The 22,099-nt window shown below is 41.8% G+C and overlaps 1 protein-coding gene across 2 annotated transcripts in view; it reads left to right on the plus strand.

Moving 5' to 3' along the window:
* Nucleotides 1–22,099, plus strand: part of FRMPD4 (FERM and PDZ domain containing 4) — a 316,970-nt gene that overhangs the window by 247,252 nt on the left and 47,619 nt on the right. For both annotated transcript variants that reach the window (XM_075095499.1, XM_075095494.1), the window contains exon 4: nucleotides 1,019–1,121. In XM_075095499.1, coding sequence (XP_074951600.1) covers nucleotides 1,019–1,121 — 103 coding nt within the window. The remainder of the gene's footprint in view (nucleotides 1–1,018; nucleotides 1,122–22,099) is intronic.

Below are 22,099 nucleotides of genomic sequence, written 5' to 3' on the forward strand. Positions count from 1 at the left end.
TTTGTGTCTAACTGAAAGTGGCAATGCTTTTGGATGTACATAAAACTTGTGTTCACCAAGTGGTAGGAATCAAGAGGAAAAGAGACTCAGAGGCTGGAGGTATAGAAACATACTGTCTTCAGATTGGGAGAAACAGGGTTGTTTTGCCCAGAACAGAGAAGTCAGAAGAAAAAACTAGGAATGACTTCCAAATATGTAAGTGATGCTTCATAGGAAAGAGGAATAAGATGTTCTCCAGTGTTACTTTGCCTGGGACAGGAAACGATGTGTTGCAACAAGGAAGATCTGATGTAGGCACTGGGGAAAAGACTTCCTGACCTTAACAGGACAAGGGGTAATGGTTTTAAACTAAAGGAGAGTAGATTTAGACTGGATATAAGGAAAAAAATTTTGACAATGAGGATGGTGAAACACTGGAACAGGTTGCCCAGAGAGATGGTAGGTGCCTCGTCCCTGGAAACATTCGAGGTCAGGTTGGACGGGGCTCTGAGCAACTTGGTCTAGTTGAAGATGTCCCTGATCATTGCAGGGGGGTTGGACTAGATGACCTCTAAAGGTCCCTTCCAACCTAAACCATTCTATGGTTCTATGATTTATTTACAGGAAAATTAGTCACCCTCAGGGTGGTCTTACAAGAATATCAGACAAACATTGATCAGGGAGGACTAAGGTATGGTTGATCACACCTTAAAGGGTGAATTAGGCCACCTCTTATAGGCCCTTTTGGCCGTCCGGAAAATCAAGCACTTATTTTCAGGTGGCTAGATGTGGGTTTGGAACTTAACTTGAGGAACTTCAGTAGAAGCTGCTAAGCCACTAGCTTTCAATATTTTCATGGTGATGAAGTACTGGTAATGTCAGAAATAGTGTTGCTGTTAAATATGCCATCAGTTGAAGAAAAAAACACTCATATTATGTGAACATAATATGTGAACTCACATATTATGTGAGTGTCTGTGCATTTACAGTGGTCTGCTAACCTGTGCTTTTTTCCCCCCCCCCTCCCATTTGTTTCCAGGCGGCCCCTCTGAAGGAAAGCTTATACCAGGGGATCAGATCATAATGATTAATGATGAGCCAGTCAGCACTGCTCCAAGGGAGAGAGTCATCGACCTTGTCAGGTAGTGGATGTCCTGTCACTTGAACTATGAACTAAGGCTTATTGCCTGTGCAGTCATTTGATAATACAGGAAGTCTTGCCTTCTTATGGCTGAGAAAAGAGAACATAATGTTACTTTAGTTATAACGAAGAATGGTGAAATATTTTATTATTGAAATGAAGTGTCCTCTTAGATGTCCTCTGGGTGGGTGAAAAAACATAATAAGGTATTGGAACAGCTTCATATAGTTGAGTGTCAAAGAGGAATAGTATTTATTCTGGTATTTATTTTTGGCATGGGTTGTTGAAAAGATGATTCCTGGAGCAAGGTAGCTCCAGCCACTGTTACTCTTTTGCCTTTTTTTTTTTTTTTTACATGAAGAAAGCTGAAACAAGTGTGTCTTATGTGAAGAGGAAAGAAAATGTGGTGGGGTGATTTTTGAGAGTAGATGGGTGCATGTAAATGGGAATATGTAGGGAAGCTTGAAGAGTGTTCAGTTGGCTTGCAGGTAGGTGAGTTTGTGTGAAAAGAGCAGGCAGGGCTGTGTAGTCAGGAGGCAGAAAAATAGACAAAAAAGTGACTGGAGAGTGCAGGAAAGGAGAAATGTCAATATTCGTAATGGGATGTAGAAGGAAAGAAAGGACAGGGACTGACAAATGCTCAGGATGTAGAAAAAGATGTGATAATAAGCTTTGCATTTTGAGTAACAAGAAATGTTAGTGCATTGCATAGAAAAATGATTAGTAATTAAAAATTTTTTTAAAAAATTACTATTTTAAATTCCAGTAGCCCGGCTGCTGGACACCGGTTTTGTTTCTATATTTTCCTTCTCATTGGTGTAAACCCTGAATTGGTGGGTCTAGCAAATTCCTGGGAGATACTCAGATTTTAACTCTGCAGGTACCTCTCCTCAGAACTGGTAACTGTCAGTGTTACCCATGTAATTTTGAAAAGTCACATTTGCTTCCACAAATTTGGGCAAGAGCTGCTGTGATAGTTGTAATCCTCTTGCAGATCACAATTTGAGCAAATGGGGATTCAGCTGTGAAGCAAACTTCCAAAGGAGATAAGGAAATGTTATAAGGATGCCAGCAACACTGATGCCTTTGTGTTAGGCAAGTTTGGACAAAATACAGTATACTTCCAGATTAAAAAAAAAATGTGTTAACCTGCAAGTCAACTAACATAAACACAGCACATTAAGAGGGACTTCGGCACCCTTGTTTTTTGTGACAGAGAGCCCCCAAGAACTGCAGAAACTGTCCTGTTCCTAATAAACTTCTGTCCTATGCTCTGTATTGACCATCAGCATAAGCCTCATAAATGGGTCTTAAACTCATTTTTGACGTCTCTGTTTCTTCATAAAGCAATCATATTGCAGTCTTCATCCTTTCCCTGATTGTTTGATATGTAAGTAATCAGACTTAGGATCTCTATCTCATTTCTCTGCTGCCACCAATATGTAGTAATAACAAGGAAAATTGACTGATTAGGCCTGAGACAAACTGAGGTTATTGTGTGGCTGATTCTGCCTGCCTTCCAGTGACAAACTGAATAAGAATGTTGCCCTTACCAATTATGTTGACTCCATAGGTAGCATCTTAATTTAAGTGTTGCTGCATTCCAGGGAAAGCTTTTCGTGACAGTTTTCTTACACTGTAATTCTACCTCCTCTCTCAAAATCTATCTGCCATTGGGATTTTGACAGAGACTTATTCTTTGATGAGACTCAGAGTGAAATGTATTGGGGTTGTATATTACAGCATTTGAAATGAAAGCTTTCTTTTCATGCCAGTGGGAACAGCTGGAATGATGAGGCACTGTCACTGAACAGTCCTGACACCATAGCAGAAGCAATTCTTTACACCAATGAAATAATGAATCCCTTGTGTATAATAGAAGGTTTTCATATGGGTTAGATACATCTGCAACTTTGAAAACACTTGCTTTCAGTTTTCAATGTGCATGGAAGCAATTCTGAAATCTTGTTTTCCAGCTGGTAGCAGTGTATCTGTGGTCAGCAATGAGTATGTTTTAGATGCATAGGTTAGGCAATGGGCATAATCACAAAATCATAGAAGAATTGAGGTGGGATTTCTGGAGGTCATCCAGTCTAACCTCTTACTCAAAATGAGCTAGTGTCAAAGTTAGATGTGGCTGCTCAGCACTTGTGGAATTGAATTTTTAGTATCTCCAAAGACGGAGACTTCACAACCACACTGGGCAGATGTTTCAGTTCTTAACTGGTGGCCTTTCAAAGATGAGAGCGAGCAGCTTTTACAATACATGAGCCAACTCCTTTGGCAGCCTTAGATGCATCCCATCTAGGCCTGTGGACTTGTGAGTGCCCAAGAAATCCCTAATTCAGTCTTTGTCTACCTCTGTTCCTAAATTCTGCACTAACCTCAGGCACCAGGGTGGCAGACCTTGCCGCTAAAGACCAAATACAAGAAAGCATCGAGTACCTCAGCCTTTGCAGTGTCCTTCATTAGGTTGCCTGCCTCCTTTAGCAGTGAGTTTAGATTTCCCTTGGCTGTCACGGCTGATGCAGCTGTAGAGGCCCTTCTTGTTACCCTTCACATCCTGTACCAGTTTCAGTGCCACATGAGCTTTGCAAACTCCATTCCTGCCTGGCCAGGTAGGGCTTCTCTGTTTCTCCTGGGTAACCTCTCTCCATTTCCATCTCTGGTTGGCTTCCATTTTTCACTGGTCAGGCATTCCCTGTGGAGTCACACTAGTGTCCTGCTGCGCCTGTCCACTTCCTTACGGATTGGAGTAGACTGTTCTGGCACTTGGAAGAGGCTCTCCATGAAGATCACCCAACTCAGCTGGGCTCTGGCCTTTCAGAGATGCATCCCACAGGACCGTGCCTGCCAAGTACCCTGGACAACCTGAAGTCTGCTCTTCAGCTTAGACTCATTTGCCTCCTTTCCCTCAAGATCTTACACTGTACCATCTCATGGTCACTGCAGCACACCAGTGAAAAATTGATATTCCAACACTGTATTTTTCCAGGGGTTGCATGGTCTCTTGCTGATTAGGTATAACAAGGTATATTTTATATTCATGATGTATATTTTTATGCAGCTTTCCCTTAAAGCTTTTTGTAAAGTCAAGAAATTACTTGTCTTTGTAATTGCAGTGGAAAAAATTAATCTACTTTCAAAATACAGACGTGAAGATCATAGTATTTCAAACAGAAAAAAAACAAACTGCGTGAGAAAAAAAAAGGCAGATTTCGTAACCAGATGCACATCATTCAACCATAAGCAGAAAAAGAAGGAAAACATAGGCCCACGGTTAAATGGAAAAGGAGAGTCACTCACCAATGATGCTGAAAAGGCAGAGGTCCTCAACACCTTCTTCACCTCTGTCTTTACCAACACTGTTGGGTCCCAGGCTTTGGGAACAAAATTGCCGATGGAACCAAACACCGACCCACCATCGGTGAAGGAAGAGTTAGTACATGAATTACTACAGGAGCTTGACCCCCACAAATAGATGGGCCCTGACGCCATCCACCCGAGGGTGTTGAGAGAGCTGGCTGACATCATCGCAAGGCCGCTCTCCCTAATATTCGAGAAGTCGTGGAGAACAGGGGATGTCCCAGAGGACTGGAGGAAGGCAAATGTTACCCGTCTACAAGAAAGGCTCAAGGGAGGATCCAGGTAACTACAGGCCCATCAGCCTTACGTCAATCCCTGGGAAAGTTATGGAACGAATCCTCCTGGGGGCCATCAGAAGTCAAATGAAGCACGTGATTGGGAAAAGCCAACATGGCTTCACTAAGGGCAGATGGTGCTTGACAAACCTGGTGGCCTTCTGTGACAAAGTGACTTGCCTGGTTGACGTGGGGCGGGCGGTGAACATTGTTTACCTGGACTTCTCCAAGGCCTTCGATACAGTCCCCCATAGTCTCCTCCTGGAGAAATTGGTGTGTTATAACCTAGACAAGTGGTCTGTGCAGTGGGTTGGGAACTGGCTGACAGGCCACACCCAAAGGATGGTGGTAAATAGCTCCTTTTCCAAGTGGCAACCTGTCACTAGTGGGGTCTCCCAGGGACCAATATTGGGCCCATTTTTATTCAACATCTTTATAAGTGATCTGGATAATGGGATCAAGTGTAGCCTGATGAAGTTTGCAGATGACACCAAACTGAGAGGGGAAGTAGACACTCCAGAAGGGAGAGCTGCTTTGCAGCGAGATCGGGATAGGCTGGAAGAGTGGGCCAGCAAGAACCTTATGAGGTTCAACAAGGAGAAGTGTAAGGTCATGCACCTGGGAAAACATAACCAGGGAGTGCAGCACAGACTGGGATCCACCTGGCTGGAGAGCAGCTCTGTGAAAAGGGACCTGGGGGTCCTGGTGGACAGGAAGCTCAACATGAGCGAACAGTGTGCTGCTGTGGCCAAGAAGGCCAACAGGATGCTGGGTTGCATCAAAAAGGGCATCGCCAGCAGAGAGAAAGAAGTCATTATCCTGCTCTACTCAGCGCTTGTCAGGCCACCCCTGGAGTACTGTGTACAGTTCTGGTCCCCGCTGTACAAAAAGGATGTGGACAGGCTGGAAGGGGTCCCGAGAAGGGCCACCAAGATGATCAGAGGACTGGGAAGCCTGCCATACGAGGATAGGCTGGGAGAACTGGGTTTGTTCAGCCTTGAGAAAAGGAGGCTCAGAGGGGATCTCATCACCATGTACCAGTACTTCAGGGGTAGTTACAAAGAAGATGGAGACTCCCTTTTTACACAAAGTCACGTGGAGAGGACAAGGGAGGATGGACACAAGTTGCTCTTGGGGAGATTCCGATTGGACACGGGAGGGAAATTTTTCACACTGAGGACAGTCACCATTGGAATAATCTCCCCAGGGAAGGGGTTGACTCAGCCACGTTGGACACGTTCAAGAGTCATCTGGACAGGGTGCTGGGCCACCTTGTCTAGACTGTGCTCTTCCTAGAAAGGTTGGACTAGATGATCCCTGAGGTCCCTTCCAACCTGTGATTCTGTGATTCTTTAACAAGTTTAGCAAGACTCAGAACTTCCAAGCAAAAGTATACACAAATGATAGATGTTAAGTCAACCTTGAACATTAAACAGAGTTTTTAGTGTAATGCAATATTTAATTGTTTTCCAATAAAACATTGTCAGGACATTTACTTATGAAAAGAGTTATGCTATTGAAGGAAAAGAAAACAAAAAGAGAGTTTCTACTGCAGTCTATCTTAAAAAAAAAAAAAATTTCAGAGTGTCCACTAAGAAGGGTGTCTGAAAAACGTCAATTAAATATTTTTCCATTAGGAAAAAGTGTGTTCCTAAGCAATAAATTCGCTTTATTTCTAAATTTTCCACAAAATAAATCAGAGCAGTTTTTTTGCAGATTGTTAATTTTTCTTCAGCTCTTTTCCTATCAGCTCCAAATTCATTGTGTACTTTTTACTCCTACAGGGTTAGAAATAGTTAGACCAGTCTTTTAAGAAAGTCCCTTTTGTGTAACAGTTTTAGTACGGGAAAATGCAAGAAGGTAGGGGAGCACATAATACAGAATTTTTCACATTGTCTCTTTATTGCATTTTAACATTTTAATTATGTGTGTGCTTTCTAAACATTCATTACTGAGAACAAGCTTCCTTAAGTAGAAAACTGTATTAAAGCCACCTGTGCTGACTCCAGGGCGTACTGAGCAGGAACCTGGTGAAAGATTTTGTCTTGCTTTTGATGAATTGAGGGATGCTGTTGTACCCTAGGAGGTCTCAGGTCTGGAGATTATTGGCGATATTCATTACAAATATCCCCTGTAGGTCATTCTCATCCATCTAATTCTTTTGGCTCTGCTTTACTGGCAACATTTAATTAGCATTCATGTTGTCCTTTGAAAGCCAAGGTTGGAGAAATACGTATACAGTATGGTTTGCAGACAAAATTCATAAGGACTCATTATTTCTGGGTAATGTTCTATGGCTTTTGCACCATATTATGTTCTCCTGAGCTATTTTCAAGCACAAACCCAGAAGTCATATTTATGGTTTCCCTTACAAAGAGAGGTCGCTTTTATGAGTGTCACTTATGGCTGCAGTCTAGATGTGTTCCATTCAAGAGAGAAAGTTATTGAAGTTAGAAGAAGAGGAAGAAACAAGCGTGGTTTTCTAAATGTATGGTTACAGTCCAGTGAAGGAGCAAGCGAACAGAATACTTAAGAAAGAAGATGTATTTGAAGCGTAGCCGGTTGAAAATTGTAGCAGGAGCTACTTATCTTGGTTTTCTTTTACTGCTGGTACACAGTCTGTGACTTAAAGCTTTTCACACATGCTTAACAGCAAGTACTTTGAGATAACATTAAAGTCACTGCAAAATGTAGCAATTTTTTTGCATATTTGAAGGTGAGCAACAATGCAAAACTAACATATTAGAAGGTGTGTTAATGTACTGTATCAATAAATAGGTTGTTCAGAGGTGCATGTATTTCATTATCATTGGTTAATGTTAAATTTGAATCTTTTCAAGAATCAGTTTAACCATCCAAACCTTCTTTTAAAACAAACATATCTTACAAATAATTTGCCTTATAATATGTTTATAGATTATTTCTGTAACATGAATTACTTGCTCAATTATCTTAGATTGGACTGAGTATGCATTAGTCTACAAGGATCCCAAGATATGTGAAATGTCTTTTTATTTAGCAAGATACTATACTGGAATTTTAAGTGACACACAGATGTACTGCTTACCCTGTAAAGCAAACTCTGAGTAGGGCATGGTAGTGGTATTCTGTTCATACTTCAATTAAAATAGTTATCCAGGCACCCTGTGAGGAGAGACTGGCACTTGAAGAGGGTGATCCATGTGAGATACTTGTTTTGGAATAAACTACCTTGTTGCAGAAAGCTTTATTTATGCATTGACTAAAGAAGGAACACAGAAAACTATCTTAGTATAGAAACCTGACTTCTGGGTTGCTAAATTAGGCTACATTAGTCCATTCCTTGAAACTGTAACAGCAGTAAATTAGTATTTGACGTCCTGTGGAATTCCACTAAAAGACTTTAATTGCAAAGCGAGAACTGAAAAAGGTGAAATTCATTAAGGGCTTTTCTTTCTTGTTGGTTCTATTTTCTATTTAAGAGAAATGACTCAAAAACCTTTCTGAAATAACTCTTGCTTTGGAAACTTAATGTCACAGCAAGTTTTCATCAAAAGGATGTGGAGGATTATTTCAATTCTGCAGTAGAATATCTGCTTTATTTTTGTATTACCATAAGACTGGAGAGAAGGAACCCTCCAGGAATTCAGGATGTGTGTTGCATTTTAAGTGCTAACATGAATTTAATCAATACTGACCCTTCTCACCATCACCATGGAGTGGATGAGGATTCTGTTGCTGCCGTTTGACTCTGTGTGTGTCGGGACCAGTTTTCCTTCTCTGCATCATCACAGCTAAACGCAACTGCAAAAGGGAGCTCAGTGGCAGTGCCTGTCGTCATCATCATCTCACAGCAGCTGAAAATACCACTTCTCAAATGTAATTTCTGTCTCTAGGCTTAGAGTCTTTCATATATTGGATCAAGCAATTTTGGTGGACTTTAATATTAAAGACTTCTTTCTTCATCAACATCATAGAGAAAAAATCAAGCATATTAAGCTATTAGCTATGATACTGCTTAGCAACTGAGAATTTGAAACCTGCATTTCCTGAAAAAGCACGTGGACCTTTTAATATGAAGGTACTCCATGATACTCCCAGTTCGGTATATAAATCCAGAGGCTAAACCCATTTTGTTTCAGGCCTTGATCTATGAATTGCTAGTGTTTTGGTTTTTATAGATACATAATGCTGAAGAGAGGGACAGAACGTTGGACCAAATGATCTGTAGGAGTTTTACATCAATGGCAATAAGCTTCCTGCCAGGGCATTTAATTAGCTACCTCTGATCAGCTGGTCCAAGCATAGAGCTGGGAGTCAGGGTATGAGAACTCAGTTCCTGTCTGACTTGAGGGGTGTTGTTAGATGTGTATCTTCTACATTTTGAGGTGCTTCTGGAGCATAATACAGAGGTAACTTAAGTACTTTAAATCACCTGCTGCAATCTAACTGTGAGAGCACAGATTTAGTATTGTTTGCCTTTTTTCCTGACTGCCATGGTGAGGTGCTTCTGCTACTTGAGCTAATATATTGAGATCTAATTCAGCTCTCTCTAGATTTTAATTATTAACCTATTATATGGTTTCAGAAATTCTTTCCCACCTTTTCAAAGGCCTGTAAGAGTTAAGCTGAGTTGAAAGCTGTGTAGAGATATTAATTCTTATTGTTAAAATCAACATCAACTATGGAAATTGTTCTCTTTTAAATCCACTGTATCTGTGAAAGCATGCAGCCTCATATCCTTGCTCTGTTCTTAGCAGAAAGTTAGTTGACATGGTTTAGACAGGTTTGGGTTCAATAATTCAAATGTTTAGAATGCTGAGAATTTATTTTGTAAGTTTCTTTTCATGTTCACCATGGTGGATGCCCCCCTGGTGTTAGCAAGTCTAGGGTCTTTTAGAAATTCCAAGGCTTGATGTGTCATCTGGTTAAGTGTTGTGCCATCATCTTACTCTGTTATCCTCTAGAAAGAGGAGTCAGCTGTGATGGATTTAAGGTCAGTCCTTCCATAACAAGTTGCTTTATGGCAACTGAATGCAAGGCTATCGACAGAGGTGAGGAACAGCTGTGCCGAAAACACAAGCAACTGTACAAAATGCCTTCTTCAGATGTGGACCAGGAAATGTTGCTCTCATTAGCTTGTTCTGATAAGCAGGCTTACCGCTTCTCATACAACTAGACAGAAGCATTGGCTTGGCTGCATGGAGGATTTACTTTGAAGCCAGATGCACTGATGTGAATGTTTCAGAGTAATTGGTTCCATGTAAAGTCACACAAATGAACACCCAGCTTTAAGTTTATTATGAATTAACACTTCCACTTGATGGATTTCCTCTATATTGCAGGCTGTGCAATAGATGTTTACCCTTCTTTCTGCTGTCCCTGCAAGCCCCGTGCATCAAAGGATTGTATCCTGTTGGAATATGTAGCAGGAGGTACCTAAAAATCTCACACCCTGTGTTTGGGGCAGGGAGGGTTAGAGAGGAGGTGTCAAACTACAGAAATCTTGTGGTTTCTCTTTCCTGACCCCACTACCTGTCTCTTTTGGGATGACATTTCTTAATCACAAAAGGTTATGTCAGGCAAGCCAGCCCTCCACATCGTACTGTTGGTACTTGAATATTCTGTGGCTGTGTAGATGCCTTGAGGACATTAGTACAGGACAGCTACACTTACACAAGACAAGCACTGTGATATGGAGCAGTTTAGTCAGCAGAAGGCAGAAAACAGGGAGGAAGACAAGACAGAGACAGCTTCAGGAGTTCACTTGGGAAGCGCCAGTCTGTGCAGAACAGTTTCTGGGCTTGGAGAAACAGTATGGGCTGATGGGAGGGGGTTGTGCTCTGCATCTGGGGCTGCCAGCGAGGAGCGACTGTGAAGTATGAAGATGACAGAGATGCCTTCACCACTGCATGCACACAACTCGCAGAGGAACTCTGCCCTTCCAGAAGTGTGTGGCCGGCCTTGCTGGGAAGTTTACAGCTTCCTGCCAGAAGCTTGCTCATCCTGCCAATCAATTGCTGACTGATTCAGCACATACACATCAGCTAACGAAGCTAATGTAATGGAAAATATAACAATTTTTGAGAATATAGGATAGTTGCGTGGTATAAGGCCTGTGATGCTTTGTGAAGTCTTGCGTTGCACATGATGTGGACAGTGGTGGCATCAGCATTCCCTTTTGTCCTGAGACAGTGCTGGGCATTTGGGTCATAGAAATTAACTGCTTTTTATCTGCTGCCTAAATAGCGTCAGGGTGACAAATAAATATTTCTTTAAAAGACTGAAAGTATCAAGCAAAAGGCTTGTAGTTAATATGAATTATACCTAAATGCTGTATTTTGATAGAAAGGCAGCAAAGGTGATGTAAAGAGCTGGGAGGCAAAAAGTTGACCCTTGGAGTGTTGTGTCTGCTGCAGGTGCTTTGTATCAGGGAAAAGGAGAAAGATTTTAATCTCCTGTTTTTAAGGAATGCTTTTTCAGGGTGGTGGCAGTTTTATACACACCTGTGCTCATAGAAAATGCAAAACGTAGTTTAAACTGTTGAGAGAGAAGGGTGAAAAGACTGTGACCAATTTGCAATGTCTTGTGCAGTTTGATGAATTCGAAATACCTTTAGCCTTTAGCTGTTAGTTCTGTAGAAGCTCCTGGCAGTGTCTTTATTTGAAGGGTTTTGTGCATTTTACAAAAACTCATCTGTTTGTTAAATAGGAGAAAATAAAGCTAGCGTAACTGTTAGTGTGGTGGCTATGTATGTCTTTTTTGTAGCACAGTGAGAATGCAAGGGGGAAAAAGCAAAAATGAATAGCTTTTTTAAAAATCTTGAACCATGTAACTGGAAAATATGAATAAATGGAGGTCTTAAGCCCTTCTCCTTGGGCCTGCTTAGATCCTATGGGCAGCTGGCATGTTGAATGGTGGTGCAAACCTGTGTTTGCAGTTAAGGGAGCACTCTTTTTTTCCCTGTCAAGGTGGAAACAGCACTCCCTGGTGTGGGAAGGAGATAAGGAGAAAGACTGGGAAATTAGTAAAACCCTACTCAGAGCAAAGTGTCATGGAGAGGTCTTGGTAGCTCATGGTCCATTGGTATAATAGTGTAATTTTAATGAATTGTGTAATGGAAAGCTGACTCAGGAGTTCCTGAAGATGGCAAGACCGTTCTCTGGCTCTTTGGTGTGCCGATGCTGTGTCTTTCTGGCTTCCTGACTCTCGGAGTTAGTTTTTAGTATCATAATACTATTTACTTTCCAGACTACGTTCAATCTAATAAGTAAAATAAAATGAAGAACAGTGCGTCCTGAAGCTGTGTGCACCCACGAGGTGGCTGTCCCTCATAACATTAGGGTCCAGTTACAATGGCGCTCTCTACACTCCCATTTCCTACCCCTGCTCTGATAGCAATGTTGCCTTTCAGTTAGCCAAAGACAGGTGGAGGTGACAGCGCTTGACACCAGTAACTTGCAGTTTGTCTATGGAGCTGGAAAATCACAAGAATAGTAGAGATGGGAAGTACCCGGCTAAATACTAATCTGATAGAACTCTCTCAGTCTAAACTTCTTTTTGATTCAAAGATGTCTAGACTTCATTGTTTTGTAAGAAAATTGGATCTGGCTCTCAGTGCAGTTAACTTTACATTTTTATGAGTCCCTTTGTGTTGGCAAGGCCTAGGGTTTTTTTTGGAAACTTTTTCAAAAGTATTGAGAAATAAGATCAAAAGGCTTAGGATTGTCATTAGCAAGTCCTTTCTTTTTCCTGCTTCCCTCCAATAAGAATAATTTTGTGACTCAGAGTCTCTCTTAGCAGTTGATAATATAATGTAATTGGAAAAGAAATGTTGTAGGGACTTCTGTGTTGGTTCTTGGACTTAGAACACAGAATTAGATCATATTTCTAATTTAGCAATAGTACAGCCAACAAGGACACCCAAAATTGCCAAGAGATTGAGTATCTACATCTAACTTTATCTGATATGCCCAATCAGAAGGTTAGTTAAAAGGGAAGTAGAACAGTTTTACATATTCTGAATCATCAGTCCCCAAAGTGAGATTCTTCGGTTAAATATTACCACTGATTGTGATGACTCTGGGTCATAGTGGAAGGTCAAAAGTCAAAACCAGTTTCTCATTAAGCAAAGAATCTGAGGCAAAAACTAGTAGAAAATAAAAATGGCTAAAAATAAATTACCTTTAAAAAATATTTAATGCTTCAAAAGGCAGCTGAACACAGTAGAGTTCTGTGGGATTTATCAGTCAACTCTTCCGTGTTTGATTTCTGATGTGACAATTGATCATCTGTAATTTATTACAAGCAATACATGGAAAATAGTGTAAAAGAAGCATTATAGCTTCTGCTATAGCTTTTTTCAGACTTTTTCCCAAAGTTACCATTCTCTGTTTGACTTTCTGCTTCACTTGAAACATCCAAGTCTTCACAGACCTCCTGGAAGCAGCAACGGTAATAGGGGAAAGATGAATCAGTGTATTTCACAGCAGGTGACTTCTAAAGGATGTTGGTCTTAGTCTTACTTTGTCTTCATCTAAGAAACCAAGAGAAACTGGTTCTGAGAAACCAAGAAGTAAGAAATATCAAAATAGAGACTGCAAATTCCAGAACAGAAACTGCTGAGATAAACCCAGATTGTCATCAACCTCCACTACCACAAAGGCGTATTTCTTACATAGTATGTGCTGAAATGTTAATTATTCTGTTAGCTCTTATTCCTCTACATGCAGACTAAAGCTTAATGTATTTTACTTACTGCACAAGAGAAAATCCCAGCAGTCCACTGTCTGTATTGTTAAATAAAGTAATCCAGCTTGATTGGAGGTTTAGTTAAAGCCAGATTTGTTCAGGTGATGAATCAAACAAGACTCCAGGAGAAGCAAAGGTCTTCTCATCTTATATCATAGAACTTGCCCATTTTATGATGATCACTTCAGCTTTTCAGCAGGTCTGTTACTCAGAAAGCGGTACGCAAAAAGGCAGTTGTTCTTCTAGAGAAGAAAATCGGTTGCTATAGCAGTTTAAAATCCTTGAGGTCATAAAAGCTGTAGGAGTCATGAGGCTTAATCCTTGTACTGAAATCTTTGTTCCATACATTGCCTTTCTGCTCAATATTCTTTTCTACCTGTCATTACAGTGTGCCTGAGACTTAAAAGGAAAATATCATTTGCCTATGAGTTTATCAAGAATAATAGCAACAACTCTCAATTTTGGAAGACAGCAAAAAATTAAAACAATTAATTGAGTTTGCAGTCCAGTTTCTTTTTAATTCTTTATCTTGTGTCATTCTCCTTACTGCTCAGCTTTACATGGAAATTATACTTTTGTGACCAGAAATACCCTTTTGTTCTGCATTTTATCTGAAATTCTGTTTGTGTTCAAAGCCTTTAATTAAATATTAGAACAAATGTGTTAGTAAAGATACTGGTTTTCTTCTCCCTAAAAAGTATTGAAACAATTTCTTAGTGTTCTACACCAATTATAGTCCTGTTAGAGTGTCCAGCAGTCTTGTTGAGTTCATTAATAATTCATACAAGCTGCCTTAAGTTTAAGGAGGGAACAATACCACATATTGACATATGGGAGTGGAAGAAAATTCAACACACTCTTTTGCAACCATTTTTTTGTTGGACAAAGAGGAGATTGTATTACTTATGGTCTGAGGTACATGGAGGATACAGTTTGATAATGGAAGTCTTAGGGCTGCTTACTGGACAAATAACATAACATAAGCATGCAGTATGTCTTCTGCATTTGTATGTATGTGTCTCTGTTTGTTTGTATGTATGTGGGGAAAGAGAGGAATGTGATTCATAAAGCTTTATTATCATGCATCTGGGGTGTGTGCACTTAGAAATGAGTCACTTAGAAACGAGAACCTGAGGTTCTGCAGCTCATTTAAACCAAAACCTTATCATGATGGGCGGAGGCCAATCATACGAGGTTTAACACGGCCAAGTGCTGGGTCCTGCACTTGGGTCACAACCCCACGCAACGCTACAGACTTGGGGAAGAGAGGCTGGATTGCTGCCTGGTGGAAAAGGACCTGGGGGTGCTGGTCAACACTGGCTAAACATGAGCCAGCAGTGTGCCCAGGTGGCCAAGAAGGCCAACAGCATCCTGGCTTGTACAGGACTAGTGTGGCCAGCAGGAGCAGGGAGGTGATCGTGCCCCTGTACTCGGCACTGGTGAGGCCGCACCTTGAATACTGTGTTCAGTTTTGGGCCCCTCACTACAAGAAGGACATCGAGTTGCTGGAGCATGTCCAGAGAAGGGAAACAAAGCTGGTGAAGGGTCTGGAGAGCAGGTCTGATGAGGAGAGGTTGAGGGAACTGGGGTTGTTTAGCATGAAGAAGAGGAGGCTGAGGGGAGACCTTATTGCTCTCTACAACTGCCTGAAAGGAGGCTGTAGTTATGTGGGTGTTGGTCTCTTCTCCCAGGTCAGTAGCGATAGGACAAGAGGAAACAGCTTCAAGGTGCACCAGGGGAGGTTTAGATGGGATATTATGAAAAATGTCTTCACTGAAGGAGTGGTCAGGCACTGGAACAGGCTGCCCAGAGAGGTGGTGGAATCACCACCCCTGGAGGTATTTAAAAGATGTGTAGACGTGGCACTTCAGGGCATGGTTTAGGAGACATGGTAGTGTTGGGTTGACGGTTGGACTTGATGATCCTAGAGGTCTTTTCCAACCTTAATGATTCTATGATGTTATATATGGTTTGTACAACATATCTGTTACAAGGAGAGTTGTGTTAGTTTTAAAGTATTTATTTGAAATATTTCCAGTATCTCTACCTAAAAGTGATAAATGAAAAGCACCAATTCTGACATCATTGTGATTTTCTCCAGTATTAGAAACTCCTGTCTGATTTCTGTTTTGCTAGGAAAATGCATGTTAAAATAGAGAATGATGTGAACATATGGTTTTTTTTAATAACTGTTATTATTTTATGACTATTACTAGGTTTCTGTTTGTTTTGTTTTTTAAATATTAGTGTGCATAGCATGTAGAGGTTTGCTATGGATATATGTATATATGCTGTATACATTTTTCTGAAGTTACCTAATAGTTATTTTAATCCCTTTGGGGATTGCCACAGGAGAGGCTGTGGGTGTAATGAGGCCTTTGTAGGTCAGGCAGCATCAGCTGGAGCTACAGCTCCTGTGAGCTGCTGTGGAGTTCAGGAGGGCAGAGCTGGAGGTCAGCGTGATCCAAGGCAAAGCTGGTACTTCAGGCTGACAAACTAAGCATTTCAGGATTTTTATAATAGAATCACAGAATCATAGAATAGTTTGGGTTGGGAGGGACCTTTAGGGGTCATCTAGTCCAACCCCCCTGCAGTGAGCAGAGACATCTTCAACTAGACCAGATTGCTCAGAGCCCCGTCCAACCTGACCTCGAATGTTTCCAGGGATGAGGCATCTACCACCTCTCTGGGAACCTGTTCCAGTGCTTCACCACTCTTATTGTAAAAAATTTCTTCCTTACATGTAGTCTGAATCTACCCTCCTTTAGTTTAAAACCATTACCCCTTGTCCTGTTGCAGCAGGCCCTGCTGAAAAGTTTGTCCCCATTTTTCTTATAAGCCCTCTTTAGGTACTGAAAGGCTGTGATGAGGTCTCCCCAGAGCCTTCTCTTCTCCAGGCTAAACAGCCCCAACTCTTTCAGCCTTTCTTCATAGGAGAGGCGTCCTATGATTCTGTTCATTTTTGTGGCCTCCTCTGGACCAGTTCCAAGAAGTCCATGTCCTTCTTATGCTGGGGGTCCCAGAGCTGGATGCAGCACTCCAGGTGGGGTCTCAACAGAGCAGAGTAGAGGGGCAGAATCACCTCCCTCGACTTGCTGGCCATGCTTCTTCTGATGCAACCCAGGATACAATTGGCCTTCTGAGCTGCAAGCACACATTGCCAGCTCATGTCCAACTTCCCATGCACCAGTATCCCCAAGTCCTTCTCTGAAGGGCTGCTCTCAATCTCTTCATCCCCCAGCCTGGGACATTGCCCTGACCCAGATGCAGGACCTTGCACTTCACCTTGTTGAACCTCATGAGGTTCAGACAGACCCACTTCTTGAGCTTGTCCAAGTCCCTCTGGATGGCATCCCATGAGGCGTATCAACTGCACCACTCAGTTTGGTGTTGTCTGCAGACTTACTGAGGGTGCACTCGATCCCACTGTCTATGTCAGTCATGAAGATATTAAACAGTACTCGTCCCAGAACGGACCCCTGAGGGACACCACTTGTCACCGATTTCCATTTGGACATCAAGCCAATGACCACTACCCTCTGGATACAACCATCCAACCAATTCCTCATCCACTGAAAAGCCCACCCTTCAAAGCTGTATCTCTCCAATTTAGAGAGAAGGATGTTGTGGGGAACCATGTCAAAGGCCTTACAGAAGTCCAGATAGATGACAGCCGTAGATGACATCCCTTGTCCACTGATGTAGTCACTCCATCATAGAAGGCCACTAAGTTGGTCAGGCAGGCCTTGCCTGCCTCGAATCACCGCCCTGTCCTCCATGTGCCTTACATTGTTCCAAATGGAGAAAAAATACTGCTGAGGAAACTGAGCTACCCTCACTATCCTGAAGCAAAGCCTCTCAGCTTTTTCTGTCCGCCTGGTGCTGTCCACTGGGGTGCGGCAGACTCTCATGCTTCCAGGAGTTTACTAGGGAAGAATTTTGGGGGCTGTATCATCAGAAAACTTCTGCTGGTGGGTTATGAAGCCCAGATGTCCATGCACTGGGGCTGCGGACCTAATACCATGTCTGCCCTCTGACAGGGTCCATGTACTCATCCTTGTCTTGCTCCAGCCCACGGCACTGTGCACTGAAAGAGCAGCAGTCAGCTCCTGAGCAGGCAGAAATATGTCATGGCCAAGAGAGTGATGGAGCCCAGGACATGCAAGATCATAGTCTCCAACCCCTGTGCTGAGAGGCTGTGCAGTCAGGGTGCAGAGGGACCTTTGGCGAATGGGACTGTAAGATAAGATCAAGGAGTAAAGACCAACTGTGGGAAAGGGGAGGTGACTGAGGAGATCGTGGGAGAAGGTTATATATTAGAGCATGAAGGTTAACATACATGGTGCCTGCCTCTCAGAGGCAGTCCTGCTATCTGTTGTGCGCTTTAGCTGGGGGATGGCAGTCCTCCACGGTCCAGTCTTTGTGGGCTGACTTCCTTGCAGGCTGTTGATGATGCAGAGCATTTGGTAGAGAAGCCTCAAAGAAATCCTGTGGTGCCTACCACCTTGTTAGTTAACTGCGTGTGCAGCATGGCATTGCAGTAACCTGACACTGGGTCTTCCCACCTCTAGCTGAGGGTACCACTGTCACATGGCAATAACTGGCCAAATTCCAGAAGTTCAGAAATTTAGGGAAAGGATCTTTGAAAGTCATGTGCTGGCGTTGCAGGGCAGGTGTTGTTTCCCAGTGCAGTGTGTTAAATAAGGCCCCTGGTAGTAAAAGATTTGCTTCAGAAGAAGCCTGGCCAGGGCGAAGCGCAGAGTGGATGTGCCTGTTGCTCAGAGAAAGTGAATTAAAGCTGTTATTGTGAGCGTTCCCGTCTTGATACCCTTGGCTCTCAGAACTGAAGCTCAGCCTAGGGTAAAACTACCAGAGGCTGTTAATAGGCAGCGTTTTGTTTCAGCTTGCCATTGCATTAAATAATTCATTGAATCTGACCTTTCAGAGCAGTATGCTGTAGCTAACAATGAATATTAAAAGGCTGTAAAAAGGAAAAGAATATCAAGTGGGAGTACGGAGGCAATACAAACTTTATATATAACCATAGAAGGGCTGCAGTGGTGTCTGTTCCTGAAAGTGTGCTGGTAATTGAACGTAGATTGGGAAGAGCAGCAAAAACGAGCCAGAAGTTGTCCCTTTTATGAAAGACATAAGAATCTCAGCCTAGTTAGGCTACTGCAGGAGAGACCAAGATGGTTTTATCTGAATGTGGACATCTGAACAAGGAAGAACTTGGATAGCAGGTAGAAAAGTACAGTCCAGCCTTAAGAAACTGCAGCTAGTAACACCAAGAGACACGAGAGAGGGAGAGCTGTCGTCATTCTCCATTGTTACAAGTCTTTAAATGAGTATCTTGTATCTGTTTGGAAAGATGCACTGTAGCTCAAGCAGAAGTTAAGGCCTTCACAAAACATCTACCTTCTATGGTTAGGGGGGAGTTTGTGTTTTGCAGGAAGCCAGATTGTATGTTCGTCTTTGGATCTCTGAATGCACAGGAGTAATAAGATTGCCCTAGCTCATACCTGAATTCTGACTACAAGCAGCTCAAAAACTGTGCTCAGTCCCTGTGGGATTATCAGCCTTTACTGGTACGGTGTGACTTTTCTGGAGAGGTGGCAAAGTGAGTAGCCCTATCTTAGAGCAGTAACTTTCTGCTTTTGGGCTCTTGCTCACTGTCGCCTGTGCCCATGTTCTGTCCACCTGCACTTATCATCACGCAGATTGTCTTTCAAAGGCTTGCCGACAGCTGGATGTGTTCTCCTGCCTTGCAGCCTCACCAGATAGTGAGCTGTTTTTTGAGTGGAGGTCAAATGTAGCATGATAAGCAGTTACTTTTCTGCTACACAGTGCTGAACATACACAGTTTACAGTGTGGTTCCTTCAGCTTTTAGCACTATTTTTTTTCTGCATTGAATGCTTGGAAAAGTTCTGTTTTGGCAGTTATAGCTCTGAATGTCAGAAACAGTAGAAGAAATAATAATTTGCTTTGGTTGTGCTGTGGTGAAGAGTATGCCCTAAGTGCCTTAATTTGATAGGATTAAGGATAAGATCTAAGACTTAGTTTTTATTTGAGCAGCGTTTTATTTACAGTAGGGGTTAATTACTCCTAATGGCTTGATTAGAAAGATGACATTTTACCAAAGGGTAGCATGCAGTAGGTACTTTGAATAGCTACTTTACTGCATGTTTAAAAAATGTATTCGTATGTTACACTTCATATATTTCATAGAAATTGTCTATTGAGTAAATAGTAAAATTTAAAAAACTATTTCAATATGTGCCTGTCTAAGTGTTTGATAGATGCTTCTGAACAGTTAAATTGTCTCAGGCAAAAAATATTGGGATTCTGAATTGCCTGCTGTCTTCATAGTACTCTCTTGGTGACAGATTACCAATATTCCATGAGAGTTTTTCCTTCAGCTGCTGCTTTAGAATAATTACAGTGCTTTTGCATATATGTCATTAACAATGAGGGGGGGAACAAAGCTCTTGTCAAGGCTGTTCATTTAGATATCTGATGCAGGAGGCAGGATAATATGAATTTCCCATTAGGATACCAGTTGCTGCTCATAGTGCAGCGCCAATGCACTGTTCTGTTATTTCGAAGAAGGTAATATCATTATAGACACGGATTTTTATGTCTAGCTTCACTTATAAAGACAGCCGTCCATGGCTCTACAGTCAAAAATACATTTGTGATTATAGCTGTTTAACAACACTGTTATTATTGTAAGTAGAGTAACAAAACGCAGCATTTTACAATTATTAAACATGATACAGTGGTAGTGATAGTGCTGTTTCCCCCTATCCTGGCAGTGCCAGATCTATTAAAACTCCTGCCCATTAAACAGTCAAGTTCAAATAAAGCAGTTCTACAGCTTCATAAATTAATTATTTTTATTTACCTTAGGTAGCTGATGGATTTATTTTTACAGGCACAGAGAATAATGCCAGTTTTAATTTCTGTTTAGAGACAGCTCTGAATATGATTAATATTCTGCATGTTGAATCTATGAATGATGTGTCTATAACTAGAAGTGCTAAAATGGATGCTGCCAGTTTCTAGAAGTACTTATCTCTTGCTTTCTGGGAAGAAGTGGCTACTTCTTTAAGGCTTTGTTAAGGGAAACGTTTGACAAAGATCTCTTAAAAGCAATGGGAAAGGTGTTGCTTTGCCACCTGTGTATAGTTTTCTTGGGAACACAGAGTGATGTTCATGCTCCAGGAAAACGGGTCTGATCCAAACCCTGCTGAAGATGGTGGAAATCTTTTGATGGATTTCAGGGGGATTTGGATCAGGCTGTTTATAGATTACCCCATGGATTACTTGCAGTGGCTCTACTTGTAGCCTGCCAGTTTATTTAAGATATTGCTGTCAAATGGAGGAATAACACGCTTTAAGAAAGCATCTACCTGTCTGATCTAGGGTAATTCAAGGAGTGGTTTTGTGACATGCCATTCCCGGTGGCTACCCATGCCAGCCACTGCAAATACCTTTCCCATCACACTCCCTAATTCTCTCCCTTCGCTTTCCCATCACTCTCCCGTATCTGAAACTGGGTGCCTACCAAGTGCTTCAGAAAACACAAAGGGAAAATTAGATATTTCAAGTAGGCCAAACCCGTTTTAAAGGCAATGCTATGTATTGCTATATTGCAAAACAAAACCGTAGAGAAGTGAGACACTGGACGAATTTTCACTGTGTTAGGTTTTATGACTCTACAAATGACAATAAATGACGGCTATAATTAAATGAAGCCATGTAGAGCTTTAAAAAGGTTTTGTGGTTGTTTTGTGCCTCAGTAGGATGGTCTACGCGCTGGCTTTGCTAGCAGTTTTTCACTGCATCACCCTTTGTACTGATTTCACATCAGCATCTCTGGGGCAGGGTGCAGAGGTGCATGGGGCACAGCAGAGGGCTGTTGCAACTTGCAGTAGCAGCCTTCGACTTTGCTTTGTAGCTACAAGAGAAAAAAACAGTGGGTATTTTTTATGTAGCTACTGAACAATAGCAGGCAGTCGAAGTCCTTTCCCTGTATTTCTCTCATGAGTCCAAATTAAACTATTAGGTAACTTTGTTATGAGTCATGATGTTCCTGCGAATGGGTGAAAATCCCAGTTTTGTTTAAGTGGTAGAGCCCAGTCCTGTTGATAGCAGAAAGAGGAGAAAATCATGAGCTCTGAAAGACCAAACATGAGAAAACAGAAGATTCACATTTTATCATAGCTGGCATCATGGCTTTTAAGTCATGGTGAACTTTGATACACCGTTATTTAATGCATGAGTTTGACAGCACTGAGATAAAGTTTCTGATAGAGATCAGTTAATCTTTTTCCTGAGGCTGTTTTACCAGGAAAAGAGGTTAGAGGGGGAGGAAAGGGGGGCCATGCCCAGGAGAGCTGCCTTTGCCACATCGTCTGCTACTTCTGTCTTCATCCTCTTCCTCCCAAGTGGTACATGTAGTTTAACCATTTACCTGATGGATTGTAAGAACTATCTTCATTTGCATCATCACTACCTTCTTTTCAGTAATAATAATAATAATGGAAAAGTTATTTAAATGAAATTTCATTCTTTTTCTTGTTTCTGTTTTTACTTTCCTTTAGT

This window comes from Phalacrocorax aristotelis, chromosome 1, assembly GCF_949628215.1.
Source record: "Phalacrocorax aristotelis chromosome 1, bGulAri2.1, whole genome shotgun sequence".
Classification (NCBI taxonomy): Eukaryota; Metazoa; Chordata; class Aves; order Suliformes; family Phalacrocoracidae; genus Phalacrocorax; species Phalacrocorax aristotelis.